Genomic DNA, 20,534 nt, shown 5'->3' on the forward strand with positions numbered 1-20,534 from the left:
GGTCCCTGACAAAGGAAAGTATGTCGTAGTACCATAGACGGTCGGGGTCATCTTCAGCGCCAGCACCAGATTTGTTCCTGGCTTCAATTTTTTTAGTTTCCTTAGAAAAAACTGACCGAATGTTAGCGATTTTGCTACGGACAGTCGCAACTGTAGCAGTGGGGTGAATTGTTTGCAGGAACTCCGCAAGTTTCTGCAGCTGAGCTTCCTTCATGTGTTTGTTGTGGTAGTCCTTGCTCTTTACTTTCCACACTGCTGTACAGGTGCGATACACTTCTATGAATTCAGCTAACTGCGTGCGGTTCAATGGGAATTCGTGGTTTTTCCTTGGCGCCATCTGTAACAAGAATAGGAAACATGCATTATGAACAGTACTCCATGTCTGGCCAAATGTATTCACCGAATAAGTGAGCTCATGCTGGGGGCCTGGAGGTCCCCTGTGATCGCCGTCGATTTACTATTACAGCGCTGCATTTTGCATTGGGGAGTGAACAGCTGATTGGCTGGCGGGGGGGAGGGAGCAGGGGAGAGGGTATTAACATAAAAAAGGGGTAAATATAACAATATAAATAATCAGAAAAGGGGGAGGGGAGCACAGGTATGCAGTGTTGTAGGGCCATTTAGCTTGGCCTTAAAGCTGCAGTGGCCAACTACACTTAAAATAGCCTAGTTGCAGGGGGAAAAACATACAGAACAGTTCTACTTACCCCAATGTTGAACTCACGAAGGGACGTACGATGGGCTAAACGTGTACACCTTCCAAAGAAGAACTCCACATCCGAGTGTGCAAACCGATGGTATGACCGAGCGGATAGCCAGCATATTTATAACCAGGCGGACAAACGAGGGGACTTCCGGTCAACTAACTACTTCCTGTTCAGAGTTCAGGAGACGACGCATGCGAAACGTGCAATGGCGCTTCTAGGACAATAATGGTGTGGTCGGCACTGCACAAAATGATTGTAAACCCATACGTAATTACGTTCGTATTAACGTGTTCATTTGAGAAGTGGGCAAAGATCAGTCCATGCATATGCATACCCACTTTTGTGGTTTAGAATGATGGGCACTTATAAGCCACATGTGCATGGTCTGTGCCCAGGTATAGCCGCCAAAGAGGGCCGCCATACCTGGGCACAGACCATGCACATGACGGGGAGACCTGGACCCAGGGAGGCACTGCTTGCGCTTGCCTCCCGGGGTCTGCACATGCACAGACGCATGTGCATGGTCTGTGCCCAGGTATAGCCGCCAAAGAGGGCCGCCATACCTGGGCACAGACCATGCACATGACGGGGAGACCTGGACCCAGGCAGGCAATGCTTGCGCTTGCCTCCCTGGGTCTGCACATGCACAGACGCATGTGCATGGTCTGTGCCCAGGTATAGCCGCCAAAGAGGGCCGCCATACCTGGGCACAGACCATGCACATGACGGGGAGACCTGGACCCAGGCAGGCACTGCTTGCGCTTGCCTCCCTGGGTCTGCACATGCACAGACGCATGTGCATGGTCTGTGCCCAGGTATAGCCGCCAAAGAGGGCCGCCATACCTGGGCACAGACCATGCACATGACGGGGAGACCTGGACCCAGGGAGGCACTGCTTGCGCTTGCCTCCCTGGGTCTGCACATGCACAGACGCATGTGCATGGTCTGTGCCCAGGTATAGCCGCCAAAGAGGGCCGCCATACCTGGGCACAGACCATGCACATGACGGGGAGACCTGGACCCAGGGAGGCACTGCTTGCGCTTGCCTCCCTGGGTCTGCACATGCACAGACGCATGTGCATGGTCTGTGCCCAGGTATAGCCGCCAAAGAGGGCCGCCTTACCTGGGCACAGACCATGCACATGACGGGGAGACCTAGACCCAGGGAGGCACTGCTTGCGCTTGCCTCCCTGGGTCTGCACATGCACAGACGCATGTGCATGGTCTGTGCCCAGGTATAGCCGCCAAAGAGGGCCGCCATACCTGGGCACAGACCATGCACATGACGGGGAGACCTGGACCCAGGCAGGCAATGCTTGCGCTTGCCTCCCTGGGTCTGCACATGCACAGACGCATGTGCATGGTCTGTGCCCAGGTATAGCCGCCAAAGAGGGCCGCCATACCTGGGCACAGACCATGCACATGACGGGGAGACCTGGACCCAGGGAGGCACTGCTTGCGCTTGCCTCCCTGGGTCTGCACATGCACAGACGCATGTGCATGGTCTGTGCCCAGGTATAGCCGCCAAAGAGGGCCGCCATACCTGGGCACAGACCATGCACATGACGGGGAGACCTGGACCCAGGGAGGCACTGCTTGCGCTTGCCTCCCTGGGTCTGCACATGCACAGACGCATGTGCATGGTCTGTGCCCAGGTATAGCCGCCAAAGAGGGCCGCCTTACCTGGGCACAGACCATGCACATGACGGGGAGACCTAGACCCAGGGAGGCACTGCTTGCGCTTGCCTCCCTGGGTCTGCACATGCACAGACGCATGTGCATGGTCTGTGCCCAGGTATAGCCGCCAAAGAGGGCCGCCATACCTGGGCACAGACCATGCACATGACGGGGAGACCTGGACCCAGGGAGGCACTGCTTGCGCTTGCCTCCCTGGGTCTGCACATGCACAGACGCATGTGCATGGTCTGTGCCCAGGTATAGCCGCCAAAGAGGGCCGCCTTACCTGGGCACAGACCATGCACATGACGGGGAGACCTAGACCCAGGGAGGCACTGCTTGCGCTTGCCTCCCTGGGTCTGCACATGCACAGACGCATGTGCATGGTCTACCTGGGCTCAGACCATGCACATCCAGGTCTCCCTGGGTCCAGGCAGTCCATGCAGCATACAGGCAGAGACACACACAATTAACAACACAGCACACCAGAATACGACATTTTGCCACTTCTCCTCAGGGTGGTTCTCCATACAACATGGTGGACCACCGAGTCTGTATAATAAGTGCACTAATTAGTGGAGGAAGGGAACATTAAAGTAGAGATGTTGGAAACAGACACATGTTGGATACACGGTAGGTAACTGTTGTACATTTGATAGTCAATAAGAACATCAATTTCCTGTAGCAATCATTTTATCCTGCCAAGTCACTGCACCTGACCCAGTAAAGTAGTCCTTGTATTTGTCCCTGTTGGTTTTTGCCTCGTACGTGGGATTGTGTGAGGAACCGCTGTGCAACGGAACCATCCCCGGATGTGCCCTCCACTCCGCCGCCACAACACTTCCATTTTCAAAATCCTCCTGGTCTACCATTGTCGGTGGGCAATACCGTTGCACGTTTTTCTGCCGTAGGAAATTGTGCAGAGTGCACGCAGCTTTGACAATGACCTCCACTTTATCTGGGTCCACATTGATAGCCGTGAGGAAAACCCGAAAACGCTGTGCCAGGATCCCAAAAGCATTTTCCACAACACGTCTAGCACGCGATACCCTGTAGTTAAAGATCCTTTTCGGCTTGTCCAGTCCACGTTGAGGAAATGGCTTCACAAGATTCTCACCCAGAGCAAAAGCCTCGTCAGCCACGAACACAAAGTTTAGATGTTCCACTGTGTCATCATTGTTTGGCAGTTGCAGCTGTTTCTTCTTCAAGCGGCGGTTGAATTCAGTTGCCTCCATTACACCACCATCTGAGACACGGCCATTCTTCCCCACATCCACCATCATGAATTCATACCGTGCATTTACAAGCGCCATCAGAACCACACTGAAGAACCCTTTGTAATTGTAAAAGTACGAACCACTGTTGGGAGGTGGGTTGATACGCACATGTTTTCCATCCACTGCACCTCCACAATTAGGAAAATTCCAGATCATGTGGAAATCATGGGCCACTGCCTGCCACTCTGATGCATCTTGAGGAAACTAGAAATAAGGAGAAATACATGGTTAATCATCTGAAAGTACAATGTCGTAACAAAGGAGAAAAATCACTACAGAATAGGTTGCCAATGTAAACACTGTCATTTGCACAAGCGTTTCAGTTTGACGTTCAGTTTAAAAAGTTATCACTCGACAGCACACGCAAAACACACAATCCAGAAACATAAGTACATACCTTGACGTACTCGGGCATCAATTCCGACACAATAGCAGCACACGTTTCGGGGATGATTCTACCCAATGCCTGGGGTGAAATGGCAGCTGTAAACTTTAGATCTGCATATGAACGTCCGGTAGCCAGGTAGCGAAGGGTCACTGATAGACGCTGTTCTGCAGTAATAGCTGTTCGCATCACGGTGTCCTGCTTTGTTATCTTCGGCCCGATGCGCTCCAGCAGTTCATGAAAGTTAGCGTCTGACATGCGCATGTAATTGCGAAAGTCATCAGGATTGTTCTCACGCAACTCACGGATCAGACCCATGTGTCCCAACTCTTCCCGTTGTAGCAACCATTTCTTGCACCATTGTCGTCTCTCTCTCCTCGTCCTCCGACGCTTTGCTGCCGCCCTTCTCCTAGCTACTGCAGTCAATAGCAAAAGTCCAACAAAGGTCTGCAGACGATCTGGCTCGTACACATCCATGCTGACTCCTTGCTTGCAAAATGGCGAATGACACGCTCGCTAATCCGATCGGGCTTTTGTTTGCGGAACACTTCCGGCGTATTAATATTCCGCACGGAAGTACTATCCCTCACTCCTTATAACCTGCCCCTATCGCTATCGAAAACTAAACGAAGGTATAAACGAAAACCAAAAAAGGAAGTTTCGTTTCGTTTCAAGCAACCCTTCGATCCTGGAAAAAACGAAACCATCAGTATCGACAGCAAAAACGTACCCGTGGGTGGTGATTTTAACCATACGATCGATTTCTTCTATTTCGATAAGTATAAATGGTACAATCGAAACGAAGGCAAAAACGAAGGCAAAAACGAAACGTGTATTCCCAGCATTAGGCAGTTTTGTAAAATAGGTGCTCGGATCCCTTTAAAAGCTCCAATACAAATAGAACAAATGATCTATATCTGACTTACCAGTTGTTAATGTGGTAACTGACATGCACCATTCAGTGTTGCTTCAGATTTGGGGAAAAGACATATTGATTGTACCTCTTCATCACAAGCTTTGTACTTTTTGATGCAGTACGAAAATGTGCGACCATCAATTGTGAAATTCTCCTGCCCACTCATGTCAATCTTACCAAAAGTGGCCTTTCCAAATCAATGATCAAGATACATTTTAATCAAACATTGATCAAAATGACTTTAGTTATTAGCTTTTCTTTTTGTTTAATTTGATTTGTGATTGGGCCGTGGGCTGCAGAAATCTGCATGCCATCCAAATTCACACAGCAGTGCGATCTGGATGGCAAAGCCATTGAAAAGATAGGCAGTATTTCACCGGCCCTGTTGCCTGCAAGGAAATGCTGTAGATTTTAGCCAAATTCAGCACTAGTTGAAATGGGTCCATAAGAAACAGGCCCGGTTTCACTCTGCATACCTGCAGTTGCGGTGTGTCGGCTGATCGCACCACAACGCCAAAAAAGCCTCTGGAGATTACTGTGGCAGTGCGTGGTAATCTCCACGCACTGCCACAGGATGTGAGGCTTTTAAACGCTCACTTCCTGTGTCCAAAATGTGAAAAAAAAAACGCCATAGACTTACATGACTTCTGGTTCGCCACACGTCACCGTACAAGTTGCTCGACAACCCACTGTTGCTTTTGTGTTAAATCAGGCATTTCCGGCGGAACGCATCGTACCACTCTAGATATGAAATGCCTGATGGACAATTTGGCAGCAGCAGGCCAATGCTACGCCAATGAAAGTCTAACATCTGCAACTACAGAAAAGTAGGGAAAACAGTGCATTAGGCTTCATAGGCAGCTGTCTGTGAACATTCTTATCAGCTATCATTCTTTCTGTGGATTAGTGTTTAGATTTTAATACAACCAGTGGACAACCACAGAAATGAGCTTTCAGAATGCCACAGGATGACATGCTAGCACTTGATGTTTTCTGCTGCAAATCACTAGATTTGAGAGACAATCATCTGACTATTATAGACTTCTTAAGTTGATGGACTGGTACTATGACAGCTAAAGTAAATAGTGCTCATAAAGTATGTGTAATATTACTGCAACTGGAATCTGGTAAACTTTTATCTGTATTAAAAAAAAAAAAACACACACACACAAAATGTTTTGGTCATTTCGGGTAGTTCAAATGGCCAAACTGTGGCCTTTCATACCTGCAGGAGGAAGTTGAAAGCTTTTAAAGGATGAGTGAATGTTATGGAAGGGCTGGCAGGAGTTCCAATAAATGAGATGGATGATCTTGCTAAAGCTTCTTGGGGAATTTGGTTCTAGCAGTACTGGTACTGAAGTCTGCACAATAATTCGCTATTAGCAACCTTGTGTGTACATCACACAGCTTTTATGTCCATACATCAACGAAAAATTAAGGAGTGATCTAGCACCAACAACAATAGCAACACAAGCTTTTTTCTTGGAAGTACTGTGTTGCTTTATACCAACAACATTCTAAGCGCATTGCCTATGTATGATAAGTGCCTTCAGTCTCATAGCTGATAATGCATCATCCTTCTTTGCAAAAGGTATAGATGCTTAAACAACATCCAGTTACATATTGGAAATGTAAAGGCTGTAGGGAAGCTGCTACCTTCAAAAAGCAGATCACTACTTTGTATTGTTGCAGACTTACTTGGGGCTTCTTCATACTGTCCATTATTGACTTCTGATCAATGTAGGAACTTATGAAAACAATCAGCCTGTCTTTTGGGAGGGAATGCTTCTGACTATTTTCTCAACTGTTGTTCAATCATACCTGTTAGCTAATATTGATCATTAGTTTTGTGGCTGTGCACACACTACAGATAACCAGTCACTGCATTGTTGATATATCACTGTATGGATTTAATTTTATGTGCAGGTGTGTTCTCCTTCTTAAAAATAGATATATTTGTACACAAGTGTTGGTCAGTACTGTCGTCCTATGAATGATATTGTGAACATTTGTACATAATGCTGCTTTGCTGATATCATAAAGGTTAATATTGTGCATATGTCCACTTGACTGTGCATTACTACTGCTACAATAAAGGCTAGCATTGTGCATCTTTCTACATACTTGTACATCATTACTGTTGCTATAAAGGTTAATACTGTTCACATGTGCATGTGATTGTGCACTAGTACTGTTACCTTAAATGTTACATAGTTACATAGTTACTTGGGTTGAAAAAAGACATATGTCTATCGAGTTCAACCAGAGAACAAAGTACAACACCAGCCTGCTCCCTCACATATCCTTGTTGATCCAGAGGAAGGCGAAAAACCCTTACAGGGCATGGTCCAATTAGCCCCAAAAGGGAACAAAAATTCCTTCCTGACTCCAGATGGCAATCAGATAAAATCCCTGGATCAACATCATTAGGCATTACCTAGTAATTTTGTGAAAATGTACACATAATTGTATTTTATTACCGGCTCTACAAAGATTAATACTGTGCGCATTTCCACACGATTGTGCTTTATCACAGTTGCCATAAAGGTTAAAATTGAGCACATTTGTATGCAACTGTGTTTTACCGTTTTCATAAAGTTTGATATTTTCACTCAGTTCTACATCACGTGCCTGTAATTGCACAGGAAAAGCTCAATTCTTATTCACTTACAGATTCACAGAGATTTATAATGATGGGATAATTTCACAAATAGTTTAGCAAATCTGTTTTGGGCAGATTCACTCATGCCTAATGGGCAGGTCATGGCTGATGATGTGGGCAGGTGTTGCTGTGTGTGCAGCACTCTGTTTGGCTTGCTTTGCATCTAACCGGATCACAAATGGCCAACTGGAACGGATAGTGCAGTGTCCACATAGAAGGTGCATGGTGGTCCTGTTGGAGGCCAGAGCAGATGCGTTTTCACCAGAGGGTTCTGTGGGAAATGCACCCTTTGTCTAGAATAGTCATGCAGGCCAGATTATTTGCATTGCAGTTACCACAATGGAGACTGACAAGTGCATACAGATTATTTTAACAAACATAATCTGTGCAACTGTCAATTTTTGTGTTCAAGTGGGATCCAGCAACATGGACAAATAATGTCTGTTTTATGTTGCAATGTGAACCAAACCTAATGGTGCCCATACACTGTACAGGTTTTTCATTTATTTATTTTTTTGAGTAGAGAAATTCAATTGATTATTCCATTTGGTCAAATAGTTTTTTTTTTTTTCCACAAAAATGTTTTATTGAGAAAAATATTGCAGAATTACAAACAGTTCAACTTTTGTAAAGAAAACATACATAAAACATTGGAATTATAGAAATAACATAGTCCTGATAGTGCGACATGCCTCACTATGGAGGTCAATATTAAAGGCTAAACAAGCGAGTGTTGGCAGCCGAAGGCAACATATACCAACACTCCCAGGGTATTAAAGAAAACCTATACTGAAAATTAAAAGTCAAAATAAACATACACAAGTCATACTTGCCTCCCGTGCAGTCTACGCCTCAATCTATTTTTCCTCTCCTGCATCCTGTTTGTCCACTGTGATCAATAGAATTCTCCGTCCTTCATTTTGAAAATGGCTATTACCCCATAACAGCTTCCTGGTCAGCACACTGTTAAACTGTAACATCGCTCACTTGAGCCATAGGGAAACATGGACACATCAGTTCTCCTCTCAGCTGTAACTGACAGCAACTGATATATAACTGGCAGCAACTGATATATTTCAGTTCTGACAAAATGTTGTCAGAACTGGAAGGGATCACTGTAAGAAGAAAATGGTGAGCTGCTGAGAGGAACTGACGGTGAGGTTAGGATGTAATGTTCATTTGAAGTTACCTCATGTGTTTATTTTAAATATTTTTACTCAGTACAGGTTCTCTTTAAGGTTTACCAATGTGCGAATGGAAGGTGCACAAAATATAATGGGTCCAGTGTGCAGGAGGGGTGGACCTCATTGGGGGCAACCTTGGATACCAGTGCCATCGGGACTGAATGGAGACATGGGAAGGGTGCCAGGAGGCACTCACCAATGCACTAATGGATGTAAATGACAAACTGGGTAGGGGACAGAAGAGTGAAAGGTGTGGGGGAGACCCCCGAAGGGGGAGAAAAGAGGAGGTGTGGGAGACAGGAAAAGAAAGAAGGAAAGAAAGGGAGGAGAGGGGAGAGTAAGTTCTCCAGCTGCACACCACGGACAACAGAGATCTGATGGAGTTGTAGATCTCAAGATGTGTAAGGCCACATTGAAGGTGTGTATCTTAAACACGTCCACCTCTAACCTCGGTGATCAGGTTAGGAGGGCATCGCAGGTATTGTGAGATGTATGGTTGCCAAACCTTTTCAAAGTTTCGAAGGGAGTCATCAGAGATAGCTTTCATCTTATCGAAGCATAGTGCATTATTTAAATTAGCTTTAAAGTGAGCAATAGGTAAGGCAGAGGAGCGCCATGAGCTAGCGATCACACGTTTTCCAGCGAGGCATATGTGGGTCAGTAATTTATATTGATGAATTGAGATATCAGGGGGCCTAATACCTAATAGGGCGACTTTCGGGAGTTTAGGAATCTGTGTCTTAATGGATGAGTATATTATTTGATATATTCTGATCCAGAACCTGCAGGCCTTGGGGCAGAACCACCATATGTGGGACATAGTACCTAATTGGCCACAGGCTCTGAAGCATAATCCATTGGATTTGGGGTCGAATTTTGCAAGCCTATTGGGGGTTAAGTACCATCGGAAGAGTATCTTATATTGTGTTTCTACAATAGAAGCACTGATTGAGCATTTAGGTGTGAGTGACCAGATCTCGGTGAGATCTTCTGGGTCGAGGGAGATATTAAGTTCTTGTTCCCACTTCGTGATATATGATGGTTTAGGAATTTTAGCAGGAGTAATGATACATTTATATAATAACGAGATCAGGCCCGCGGATCCAGGATCAGAAGCACAAATATGTTCAAAGCCTGTTCGTGATAGTAGTGAGTCATAGCGTTTGATAATATGAGCTATAAAATGAGAGATTTGCAAATAGCAAAAGCTTTCGTGTGCAGGAATTAGTTTCGTCTCTCATAGGGAAGCAAACGTCTTTATTGAGTCATCAGTTACTAAATCGAATAAAGAGGTGAGAAACCTTTCTTTCCACCAAATGAACGCACGGGGATGGTAAAGACCCAGGATAAAGTCAGGATGACCTAGGAAAGAGGTAAGGGTAGATGGTCAAATAGTTTTTTAAATTCTTTTCGAGGTACCATACACAAATGTTCAATTTTTCTGAAATTCTGAGACAATTGATTGCATATGAAGGAAAAGTTGGTTTATCTAATAGTGTTTTCTTATACAACCTACCATACACTTTACTATTTCACAAACAATCACCAAGATTTTTCCAGCATGTCTGATCAGATTTTGATTGAAAAAACAGAATAATCATTTGTTTTTTCTCGATTTAAAAAAAAAAAAAAAGAAAAGAAAAGAAAGAAAGAAAGAAAAAGAAAAAAGATTATATCCGATGTTCTCTCTATTCAATCATTTTGGTGGAATAAATGGGAAAAATCAAATGTTTTAATTGTACAGTGTATGAGCACCATTAGAATGACCCTGCAGTTATACTGTGTGCATATGAATCCAATATATATTGAAACAGAAGTGTTTAATAAAAGCCCCAGATGATGTTCCTTATCTTAACAATTATATATATTTTTGTCTTTATAGAGACATATAAAAATGCAGTTTAACTGTGCAGTTCAGTGCAGCTTGCTCCCACATGAGCAATGCTCTTCCCCATACTTCTGATGAGTCATGCTGTCTTCTTCAGCAGAGCTGACAGCATAAGTCATCATGAGAGGGGGAGAGCTAAACTTAACTACTGAAGACCATCACTATAGTTGAATTTTACTGCACATTTAAAACAGCTTGAGAGAGGGAAGGAGAGATTATTAGCAACTGTGCTTTCATTAACACCTATGTGTCAGGAAATAGTTGTGAATTTACATGCATGGACTTATTGTAACTATGGGTTAGCATTTAGCAGTAGTAAAGCTGTGAACAGTGATCTGAACACTGTCAGAGCAGCTGAATAAAACTTGCTATGTTTAACTACTTAACTGTAGAGTCTCTTGAATCACATTTAGGATTATGACAAACATAGCTGCAGGGAGGCGGTGCATAGGGGCTGCTGAAGTGTCTGTGTACATTTGCCCCTATGCTAATGGCTGAATTCACTGATGTTAAAGGACCAGAAATGTTATTTTACCTTTATATAAAGATGTTAAAAGAGTCTCTGTGCTCCAGGGGCCAGGGCCCCCCATTTCCCCATTCTGCCAGCAATCACTATTGTTACTTGTCTGACTGAGAGCCTGTGCTCACAGTCAGACAAATAACATGGGATGTATTATAACATTTTAGGATGCATTAAAAGGGAAATAAAAACTTGAGATGCTAGCACAATATTTACCCTGTTTAACTATCTAGTAAGGCCACATCTGGAATATGGAATTCAGTTCTGGGCACCACATTACAGGAAAGATATTGCAGTTTTAGAGCAGGTGCAGAGACGAGCAACAAAACTGATAAGAAAGACGGAAGGTCTCACTTACCAAGAAATGAAAGATAAACTGGGTTTATTTAGTCTAGAGAAAAGACGCCTTAGAGGGGATCTAATTAACATGTATAAATACATCAGAGGGAGATATAAAAGCTTGGCGGATGAACTTTTTGTCCCTAGGCCTTCACAAAGGACTAGAGGACATGATCTGCGCATGTTCCTCCAACAGTAAGAGTGATTAAAATGTGGAATGCATTGACACAGGAAGTCGTTATGGCAAATTCTATACCAAGGAGGCTTAGATGCTTTCCTTGCGATGAAAGACATCCATGGCTATAATTACTAGGTAATGCCCAGTGGTGTTGATCCAGGGATTTTATCTGATTGCCATCTGGCGTCGGGAAGGAATTTTTCCCTTTAGGGGCTAATTGGACCATGCCTTGTAAGGGTTTTTTGCCTTCCTCTGGATCAACAGGGATATGTGAGGGAGCAGGCTGGTGTTGTACTTTTGCTTTCTGGTTGAACTCGATGGAAGTATGTCTTTTTTCAACCAAAATAACTATGTAACTATGTAACTGTGCATGCCCAGTTAAAAGGAAGTGCTTGAGCACATCTTGTTTCCTCTGTTCACAAGAGCTTCCTTATAGCTACAGTCACACTAGCACATTGCTTCACATTGAGCAAAAGAACTGCATACCAAACACAATGAAATGTTATTGTTATGGGACGCTCGCATTGGCGTAATGGCAATGCAGTGCGGCTCCAGCGGCATCTGTCGGAATAACCCAATGCATGCCGTGTGTTACCGGGCAACGTGTGCGTAAACAGCAGAGCCAGGTCATCCACATGGCACACCTAGGCAGTTGCCTAGGGCCTGGAGAGTGTCTAGGGGCCTGGTGGATGCTAGCCCCCACCAAATCTTACTAAAAAAGCTAAATGATCATAAGCTGTGCCTAATAACTGCTATCTTGTCTAGGGCCCCTTTTTATCTTAATGATTTTCTGGTTATAAAGTTGCCATGAAGCATACTTTTCATGTACTTTATGCTTCACTGTATGTGTCTAATCACATATAAAATATGAATTTTGCCCTCCAATGCGTTGCAATCCTATTTTTACAGGGGGTGCAACACACCAGTGTGAAACTAGCCTTACTGGCCATGTTTTGTAAATGCATGTATGACCTGATCACATCAAATGCATGTGTCTATGCAGTGAGTGCTTCTGGTGGACTAGTTAACAGTTGGATAAATAGAGGCTGGGGAACCCTGGAGTTAGATACTACTATGAAATCTTTATACAAAAGTAAAAGAATGCAGGGCACTGCTAATATTAGATGCTGGTCCAGATTTAAGTTTACCTTAATATCAACAATATTTTATAATGTGGTTTTCTAAATCGCCGTAGTTACTTTGTGAATATAATTTACACATCAAGTCAGATAATTAAATTAATACAACTATTGCTAACTTCATGCAAGTTAATTATTTTCCCACATTTCAGCAGTTGTTTATAAGCTTTCACCTTTGATTAACATTTTTCCAATTCAACTGTATACTGTAAATGAATGAATTAGTACAACTAGTACAAATATCTGCTTCCACTATAACTAATCGCAATGATTATTACAGAAACACGTCTTTTTTCTCGTAAACAAAATAGGTTGCAATCAGTCTTGCAGAACTCTACAAATAACTTAGTTGCTCAGATGCATTTTTTGTATCATATATATATATATATATATATATATATATATATATATTTTATTTTATTTTTTTGTGTGTGGGGAGGGGGGGGGCGTTTATAATTCAATTGACCATATGACTGATCAGATCTGTTGCCATGGTGCTAATCGACAATGGATGTTAATTCTATTGATCCTTCCATTGATCTGAATTTGAAAACAATTATTTTAGGGGGTGGGGGGCATATTCAGTTAACTCCATTAAGTTATCACGCACAGATAGCGCACAACAACTTTACTCAGAGATGGATTAAGACATAATGGGGACAAAGGATTAGTAGTAGATTTTGGGGCCCCCTTGTGTTCCTTTTGGTTAGCTGAAGTAGCTAAAGGTCAAAAAAGGTGGCAGGTGCGTCCCTTGACCCTCACTAGGCCCCAGGCATCTGCCTAACCTGTCTGGTGGACGATCCTGCAGTGAGTTTACTGGTACTCAGGCTGACAAGGTAGTGCATTGTGAGAAGCAAGCGGAAAGTCAATGACTCACTATGCTGCCAAAAACTCTGTGGGGATTCCGGGGATCAAAATAGAGTGTGCTGGGGGGGGGGGGGGGGGCAGCAGCCTGTTCAGGGGCCCGGGGAAGGGGGATTTGTAAGAAAGAAAAGGTCCCTAATTCTGCTCATAGGGAGAGTTCAGATGAGCCCCCAGGTTATTTTTTTCTCTCCTGAGGACCTTTTGTAACTAGGGATGGCCCTGCTTAGGAGAACTCATGGAGAAGCATGTGACTAGTTTGATCAGCTGATAGATTTGTAAGGCTCTGATGTGCTGGACATGATCATGTGCTAAACCAGGAAGTCATCACAGCAAATCAGAGGCTTTCAAATCTATTAGCTAATCAAACGGATCACGTGCTTCTCCATGAGTCATCCTAGGCTGGGCCATCCCTATTTGTAACTAGAACCAGTCTTGGATGTGAGGCTAGACTACGGCATTGTAACGATTGTAGAATTCCCTTCGTGATCAGCGCACAAGGTGTGCGCTGACACTGCGGAAATCCTCCACAAGCGTGTAATTTGCGGAAACCCAGCAAAAGGTGCGATGCACCTGTAGAGGGATATTCCTGTCGACAGGTGGAGCTGTGGAGTGCAGAGGAACAGCTCCTCTGCCCTGCCACAGATGCCAGACAGGAATTGTACGAAGGGAAGAAACGCAGGGCAAGATAGCCCTGAAAGAGAGAGATCAAAGCGACAGAGGGTATGTGTGTCCACCAAACTAGTCGCCACCCTGCGACGATGAACACACAACCAGGAAGACAAAGCGAGAAGGCAATCGCCAGAGATGGCGATTGCTAACAGCGACACAAGACCGAATAACCACAGATGAGGAATGTATGTATGTCCACCAATCTAGCCGCCACCTGCGATGGCAGACACACAACAAGGAAACCGAGTGAGAATGCAATCGCAAGAGAAGCGATTGTAGAAGGAGAATGAGCACAGGGACAGATTGTACTTGTGTGCACCAAACTAGTCGCCAACCCGCGACGGTGTATACACAACAGCAGATATGAAGTAGGAACGCAATCGCGAAAGAGGCGACTGCCAGAGGTGACACAAGGCTACAGCAAGGCAGAGCACGAGAGTAGCAAAGGCACAGCAAATCATACAATGAGAAGATAAGGAAAATAACAAACGCTAGCTAAACGCGAACACCGCACTCATTCGCAACAGTGCACGCATTTATGCACGGTCCCTGCGTGATAAGCACAACAGAGACAAGCACGCCTAACTAACCACCGACAGAAAAACATGAAACAGAGGACGCAAGCGTTTGCTTAACGGTTACCTCACCGAGCCTCCAGCAAGCGTTCGTAGCAGACAAGACAGACACACGAAAACAGGAACAAGTGAGAGATAGGATCCACAGCACTAGCGCAAGAGGCTAGTGCGATCCAGGCAGACAGAACAGAAGGATCCACAGCACTAGCGCAAGAGGCTAGTGCGATCCAGGAAGACAGAACAGAAGGGGCTACCAGTAACAACCGCTGTTCAGGTTAGCACCCAGACACACAGAATGATTTCCTGTCGACCACCGCTGGGACAGGACAATTGCAACAGACAAACAAAACAGATAAGCAATCCTAACTGCTCTAGGGAAACCTGCCTAGTGCAGTCCCAGGAATTACTCTAAGCTAATCTTCAAACAATGAGCAAGGCTGATACTCCAGGAGTGTTACACAGGACTAAATCCTTATGACCAGCCAAGGACTCTGGGAAACATAGCTCTTTATACTGCCAGTCATCAAAGGAGGCAGGTAAGGGATTTGCATAACGAGTGTATGCAAATTCCTCAGCAGCAGAACAGACCAGAAACTTGTAATGGAAAAACAGGTCTCTCTTGCAGAGACCTGCAGCCCACAGACTAGAGGAATGGTCAAACAGCTGTCTGCCAGTGCATCCAGCTGAGCGGATGATTACAGGCATCAAATGTAGCATGAATCCTAGTCTGCTGCACTTTTGCATCTGTGCTTGTAATGCTGATCCATTGTGTGTTTAATAAGCCTCACAAATGCTGTGCATTTTGTTAGACGGCAGTGAGAATAAAGTGATATGGCCTCCTAGTCAGATGCATGTTATTTAACCCACACACAGCAATCAAAAAAAAGCTGTTAGCATCAAACCCAACCTGCTCTATCATTAAAACTGCATAACAGGTGCCTAATCTTACGCCGTATACTCTGTTGGCGCTAGGTTTATTGACAATATTATCAGACAAAAACTTACAAAGGAACATGAAAAATAATACTTGATAATGAAGGAGAAATAGTATGTTTTTTGTGTGGTCTTGAAATCAATTTACAATATGTGCTAAACAAGATTTTAGAAGAATAACTACTCCACGCTGTTCTTTGATGCTATGCAACAATAGCAAAGTGACTCACTAAATTTCCGCATCTCAAACGAGACAACGAAGCTCACTGTTAGAAGTGACAGGCACATTTATAAACACAGCCTATCTCATATAAAAGCCATCATAAAAAAAAGAAAGTCTACTATAGGGAATGTATTCCCTTTACACCACAGTCTCATATCAGCGGTAGCAGGCAAACTCAAAAGCGTATCCATATTGAATTTGTTGGATCAATACTGCTGCAAGAGCAAAAAGAGGGAATATAAAAATAATTCTGTGTTCTAGAATTGTTTCAAGTTACTGGATGTAAAATGAAACAGGATGTTTCTTCTATATCTTCATTCAGATTTACATTGGCTGTCAGCCTAAAATACAATTCAGGCTTCATCAAAGCCATTCAAATACGATTTGTATGGAAGGGTAAAAGAGAAGCCTGTTAAATAACAATATGTGATCCGCAGAGGTCTCCAGTGTGTCCTGCCTACAGAAATGTCACAGTATTTATTCCTATAACATTTGTAAAGGGAAAATCGTCGGCGTGATCTATTTACCCCAATAGTTCAACAGTCACTGGAACACCTGCTATGGTGCAGAGCAAGAGAACACCTCAAAGCTGACTTATCACTCACATCACACACACAGGAAGCAGCACAGTCGGAAGCTGCAAACTGAACTAATATTCTCAGCTTAAAGAAAAGCATGTTTCTGCCATTAAAAAAACTGTTACCGGTGAGTGACTACACATGATTATATTCTTTTACAAAATCGTTTTACAGCATGGTGAACAAGGAGAAGCATTTAATTAGTTTGATCATGAGAGGCTTCCATATTGACCACATGTCATTTTTTCCCGGTGTCCTGTTTCCTGATATACTTTTCACTCATGTGGTGTACCGTGTAGGTGCCATGTGCAGGTGTATGTGCAAGTAACATGCAGGATTGGTTTCCATGCATGAGTGGGGGTGTGCAGCATGTCATAGATACCCATTCTCTGGAGTCCTGATCCTGTCTGAAGGGGCATAACTAGATGGGAGCAGCAGGAGGTGGGTGCGGCACAGCCGTTTTGGGGCCTCAATTATTAACCATCCCTTCCTCCGATAGACTATAGTACAACTTGGGTGTTTGTGGCTACACAGGTTATGGGTGTGAAGATCTTGGTAGTCACCCTTGTTTTATGACCCTTGTGAGATGGGCCCAAAGGCTGGGGGAGGCTAGGGAATGGATGTGAACACTGGGGAGGACATAAAAGTTTTGTTGGGGGGCCCCATGAATTGCAGTTATTCCACTGGTGTGGAGGGTAGCACACTACATCTTAGCAGCAAGCCAAGAGGTCTGGTTAAAAACTTAGGAGAGAAACTACAAATGTAAAGCCAGGAGATCTTGTTTGGTTATCAAGACTCATTGGGCCCTTTCCAGTCAAGGCGGTAATCAATTAGGTTACGGCTTAACTCCAAACACTAAGTGTTTATCCAGTTCCCCGAGATTCCTGTCTTAACCACTTGCCGACCAGGGGATTTTTCTGTGATCGGTGCTGCGTGGGCTCTACAGCCCGCAGCACCGATCAGGAGTGCAGCAGGGCGATCAGACTACCCCCCTTTTTTCCCCACTAGGGGGATGTCCTGCTGGGGGGTTCTGATCGCCACCGGCTGCATTTGCTTAGCGGGGGGGGGCTCTTCAAAGCCCCCCTCCGCAGCGTTCTCCGCCGTCTTACCAGCTCCCTCCCTCTCCCTCCCCCTGTGAGCTGCGCAGGACGGATTTCCGTCCTGCGCATTGAAGGATAGGCTTCAGCCTATCATATGCCAGCAATCCCCGGCCAATCAGCAGCAGCGCATGTTTACATTTTGCCGGCGAGCCACGATCGGCGGCTCTCCGGCTGTTCACGGAGACACCCTCCGTGAACTGACATGAAAAGGCCGCTCGAACGAGTGGCCGTTTCCATGGAAACCCTCAGAGAACCAGTTTACGCCAATCGGCGTTAGCTGGTCGTCAAAAGGTTAAAGCAACCTACCCTTCAAACCTGCACTCTTGGTCAGTGACAGTGAAGAATATGAAGTTCGAGGTATTCTGTATTCCAGATGACTATTTCAGCTAATATCCACCTCCGACTCCTTGCCTGGGTAGCCATACAAGTTGTCTGCAGCATGTTCTAACCTTTATGCGCCCAGCCAGCTTCCAATTGGGAACACTTCTTCAGGTCACATTCCCATGTTTCAACTTTAGGAAAAAACTATCCCAAGTGTCATGACCTGATTATCACTGGCAGAAAATAGTAGAAGATACCCTGTCATCAAATCACCACTTACCTTAGTAGTGTTTAGCTTACTTTTTTGGATGCTGCTGACATGGGAGTGGGTCATCCATCCCATCCTAGCTGCAGGGGGCTGAGGGAAGCCCCAGGTGAGTAAATCTCATTTTTTATACTTGACTTAAGGATCACTTTAAACAATGTTATTAAAAAAATCAACCATAGGATTACATGACATGATATTAAAAGCTTTTCAAATCACTGGTACTGATAAAAGTGCTGCTAGTGGGTTCCAGGCTCAAAACTTATGACAACACATATAGCTTTTACCAGGAATTACACAAACTATATAGCACATGCTTGTGAATTTGCATTATACACACAACTCCTACATTGCTTGTAAATCCTGCATTAGGCTATTTGCTAGAAACTTACAGGTAATTGTCTTAGCAAGGTTAACAATATCCACAACTATTGTTGCAGTTTCTTTCCCTACAGAGTCTGGAAAACCTTATGCTTGTTTCTTCTATCACTGTCTTGGGGATACAATATCATTACCCCAGGGATCCTGTTTCTCACTTTCCCAAGGGTGTTGCAAGGCCAAATAAGAGTGTCTAATTTATTTTAATGTATATCCCTTGGAGGTTATAAACATATATATGAAAGTCTACTAAGAAAGAGTGATACCTTATATATATTCTTGGGGGGATTGAGATGACAACGACAGGAAAAAAAATCTGTTAAAGCCTCCAATTGCAAATGTTAATCTATCTAAAAAAAAGAAAAAAATTGGGTGGGGTTAGTCATCATCAACAAAGGGTACCTGTCTTTGACATATTCTATTGAAAGTATAGTTAGAATCCTAGTAAGACTACAGTCCTAATAATAGTCAATCTGTTTCCTAGTGACCTGACTAGTATTACAGTGGGATGCAAAAGTTTGGGCAACCTTGGATTCACCTGTGTATGTAGGTCAGCGGTCACTGAGCTTGCCAAGCCAATTTGAGTTCCAATAATTATTTCTAAAAGTTTTCAAGTCAATAAAATGTATGCATGTGCCTAATTTTATTTAAACAATTTTTGCACACTTTCTGTAAATCCAATAAACTTAATTTAGCTTCTCAAATATCACTGTGTGTCTTGTATATGATATATTTCACTGACATTGTATATGATATATTTCACTGACATTTTTTATCGTAACAACCAACAATTTATACAGGAAAATCATGACGATTAACAAGGTTGCCCATACTTTCGCATCTCACTGTATCTACTGTAGATAACTAAAGGGCAGTGCTCTAAAGACTCATAATAGACGATAGTGCCACATTGAGCTGTCATCCTGACACAATCCTTGTCACAACTAACTATGTAACGATGTGACAAAAAATATTCTGTACAATATCTTTATGAAATTGTAATAGCATCTTTTTTTCATTCTCTTCCTATATATCTATTCATTTTTCAGAGTTCCCATTCAAGTCATTGCAAACCACAACCGTAGAGCGGTTATAAGGATAAAAAAGATCCATGGATCCCCCACCCACTATAGTAAAAAGATATTCTAAATAATGTTTTGCCTTCGTATAGTTATAGGTATGATTTTATCCTTGCTATCAACAGATGGAGCTGTAGGGTCAGCACTTCTATGCTTTCCTTTTTCTTACTGTGATCTTCAGTCCTGGTGAGAAGCCTATCAATGTCTTTTTTATTCCAAGTGCATGGAAGATAATGTTAAAAATGTGATGGCAGGGGTTGAAGTAGTGGATAATTGTACGTGTCATAATACTTTGACATTATGTAATTATAGTTATATCTAAGGCCAGTATAGTATATCCGCAACTGAAAAAAAAAGGGATAAGAAAGTTATCTCATAAAATACACTTAAACAATTGCAGCGTAAAGTATGATGCATACAAAAATTTAATATAATAAATTAATCAAGGTTACAAATTTCTATTCTGCGTTGTATCATTTTGTTTTCAAAAAGTGCATAAAATATCACTTTATGATACATGCAGTGTTAAGCTAAGCTATAAGTTTAGAACAATAGAAGATGAATTAAATTACACACTAGCAATTGTTTTTAATCGACGCTCCATCTCAGAATTAAAATGTTAAAGGCTGCATGCATTGCAATCCGATTTTCAGAACACATGCATTTTGCCAGAGTGA

At 43.6% G+C, this 20,534-nt stretch overlaps 2 protein-coding genes and 1 long non-coding RNA gene across 3 annotated transcripts in view; all 3 read right to left on the bottom strand.

Moving 5' to 3' along the window:
• Window positions 1-20,534, bottom strand: part of LOC137544899 (protocadherin-9-like) — a 1,465,400-nt gene that overhangs the window by 1,180,467 nt on the left and 264,399 nt on the right. The window lies entirely within an intron of this gene.
• Window positions 3,056-4,394, bottom strand: LOC137544164 (putative nuclease HARBI1). The gene is made up of 2 exons (XM_068265239.1): window positions 4,059-4,394; window positions 3,056-3,865 (listed from the first exon to the last, which is right to left on the bottom strand). Exons 1-2 carry the CDS (start codon window positions 4,362-4,364, stop codon window positions 3,056-3,058), a joined length of 1,116 nt encoding a protein of 371 aa, XP_068121340.1. The 5' UTR covers window positions 4,365-4,394.
• LOC137544165 (uncharacterized) overlaps window positions 10,084-20,534 on the bottom strand; it is a 54,458-nt gene continuing 44,007 nt past the window's right edge. Inside the window, exons 2-3 of the long non-coding RNA XR_011025748.1 lie at window positions 19,045-19,128; window positions 10,084-10,170 (exon numbers count right to left, since the gene is read on the bottom strand). This is a non-coding gene — a long non-coding RNA (uncharacterized lncRNA). The remainder of the gene's footprint in view (window positions 10,171-19,044; window positions 19,129-20,534) is intronic.

This window comes from Hyperolius riggenbachi, chromosome 2, assembly GCF_040937935.1.
Source record: "Hyperolius riggenbachi isolate aHypRig1 chromosome 2, aHypRig1.pri, whole genome shotgun sequence".
NCBI classification, from domain to species: domain Eukaryota; kingdom Metazoa; phylum Chordata; class Amphibia; order Anura; family Hyperoliidae; genus Hyperolius; species Hyperolius riggenbachi.

Coding starts and splice junctions, on each gene's coding strand:
- LOC137544164 (XM_068265239.1), bottom strand. CDS start 4,364: ATGGGTCTGATCCGTGAGTTGCGTGAGAACAATCCTGATGACTTTCGC. Junction 3,866..4,058: donor TGATGCCCGAGTACGTCAAG/GTATGTACTTAT, acceptor CCTTATTTCTAG/TTTCCTCAAGATGCATCAGA.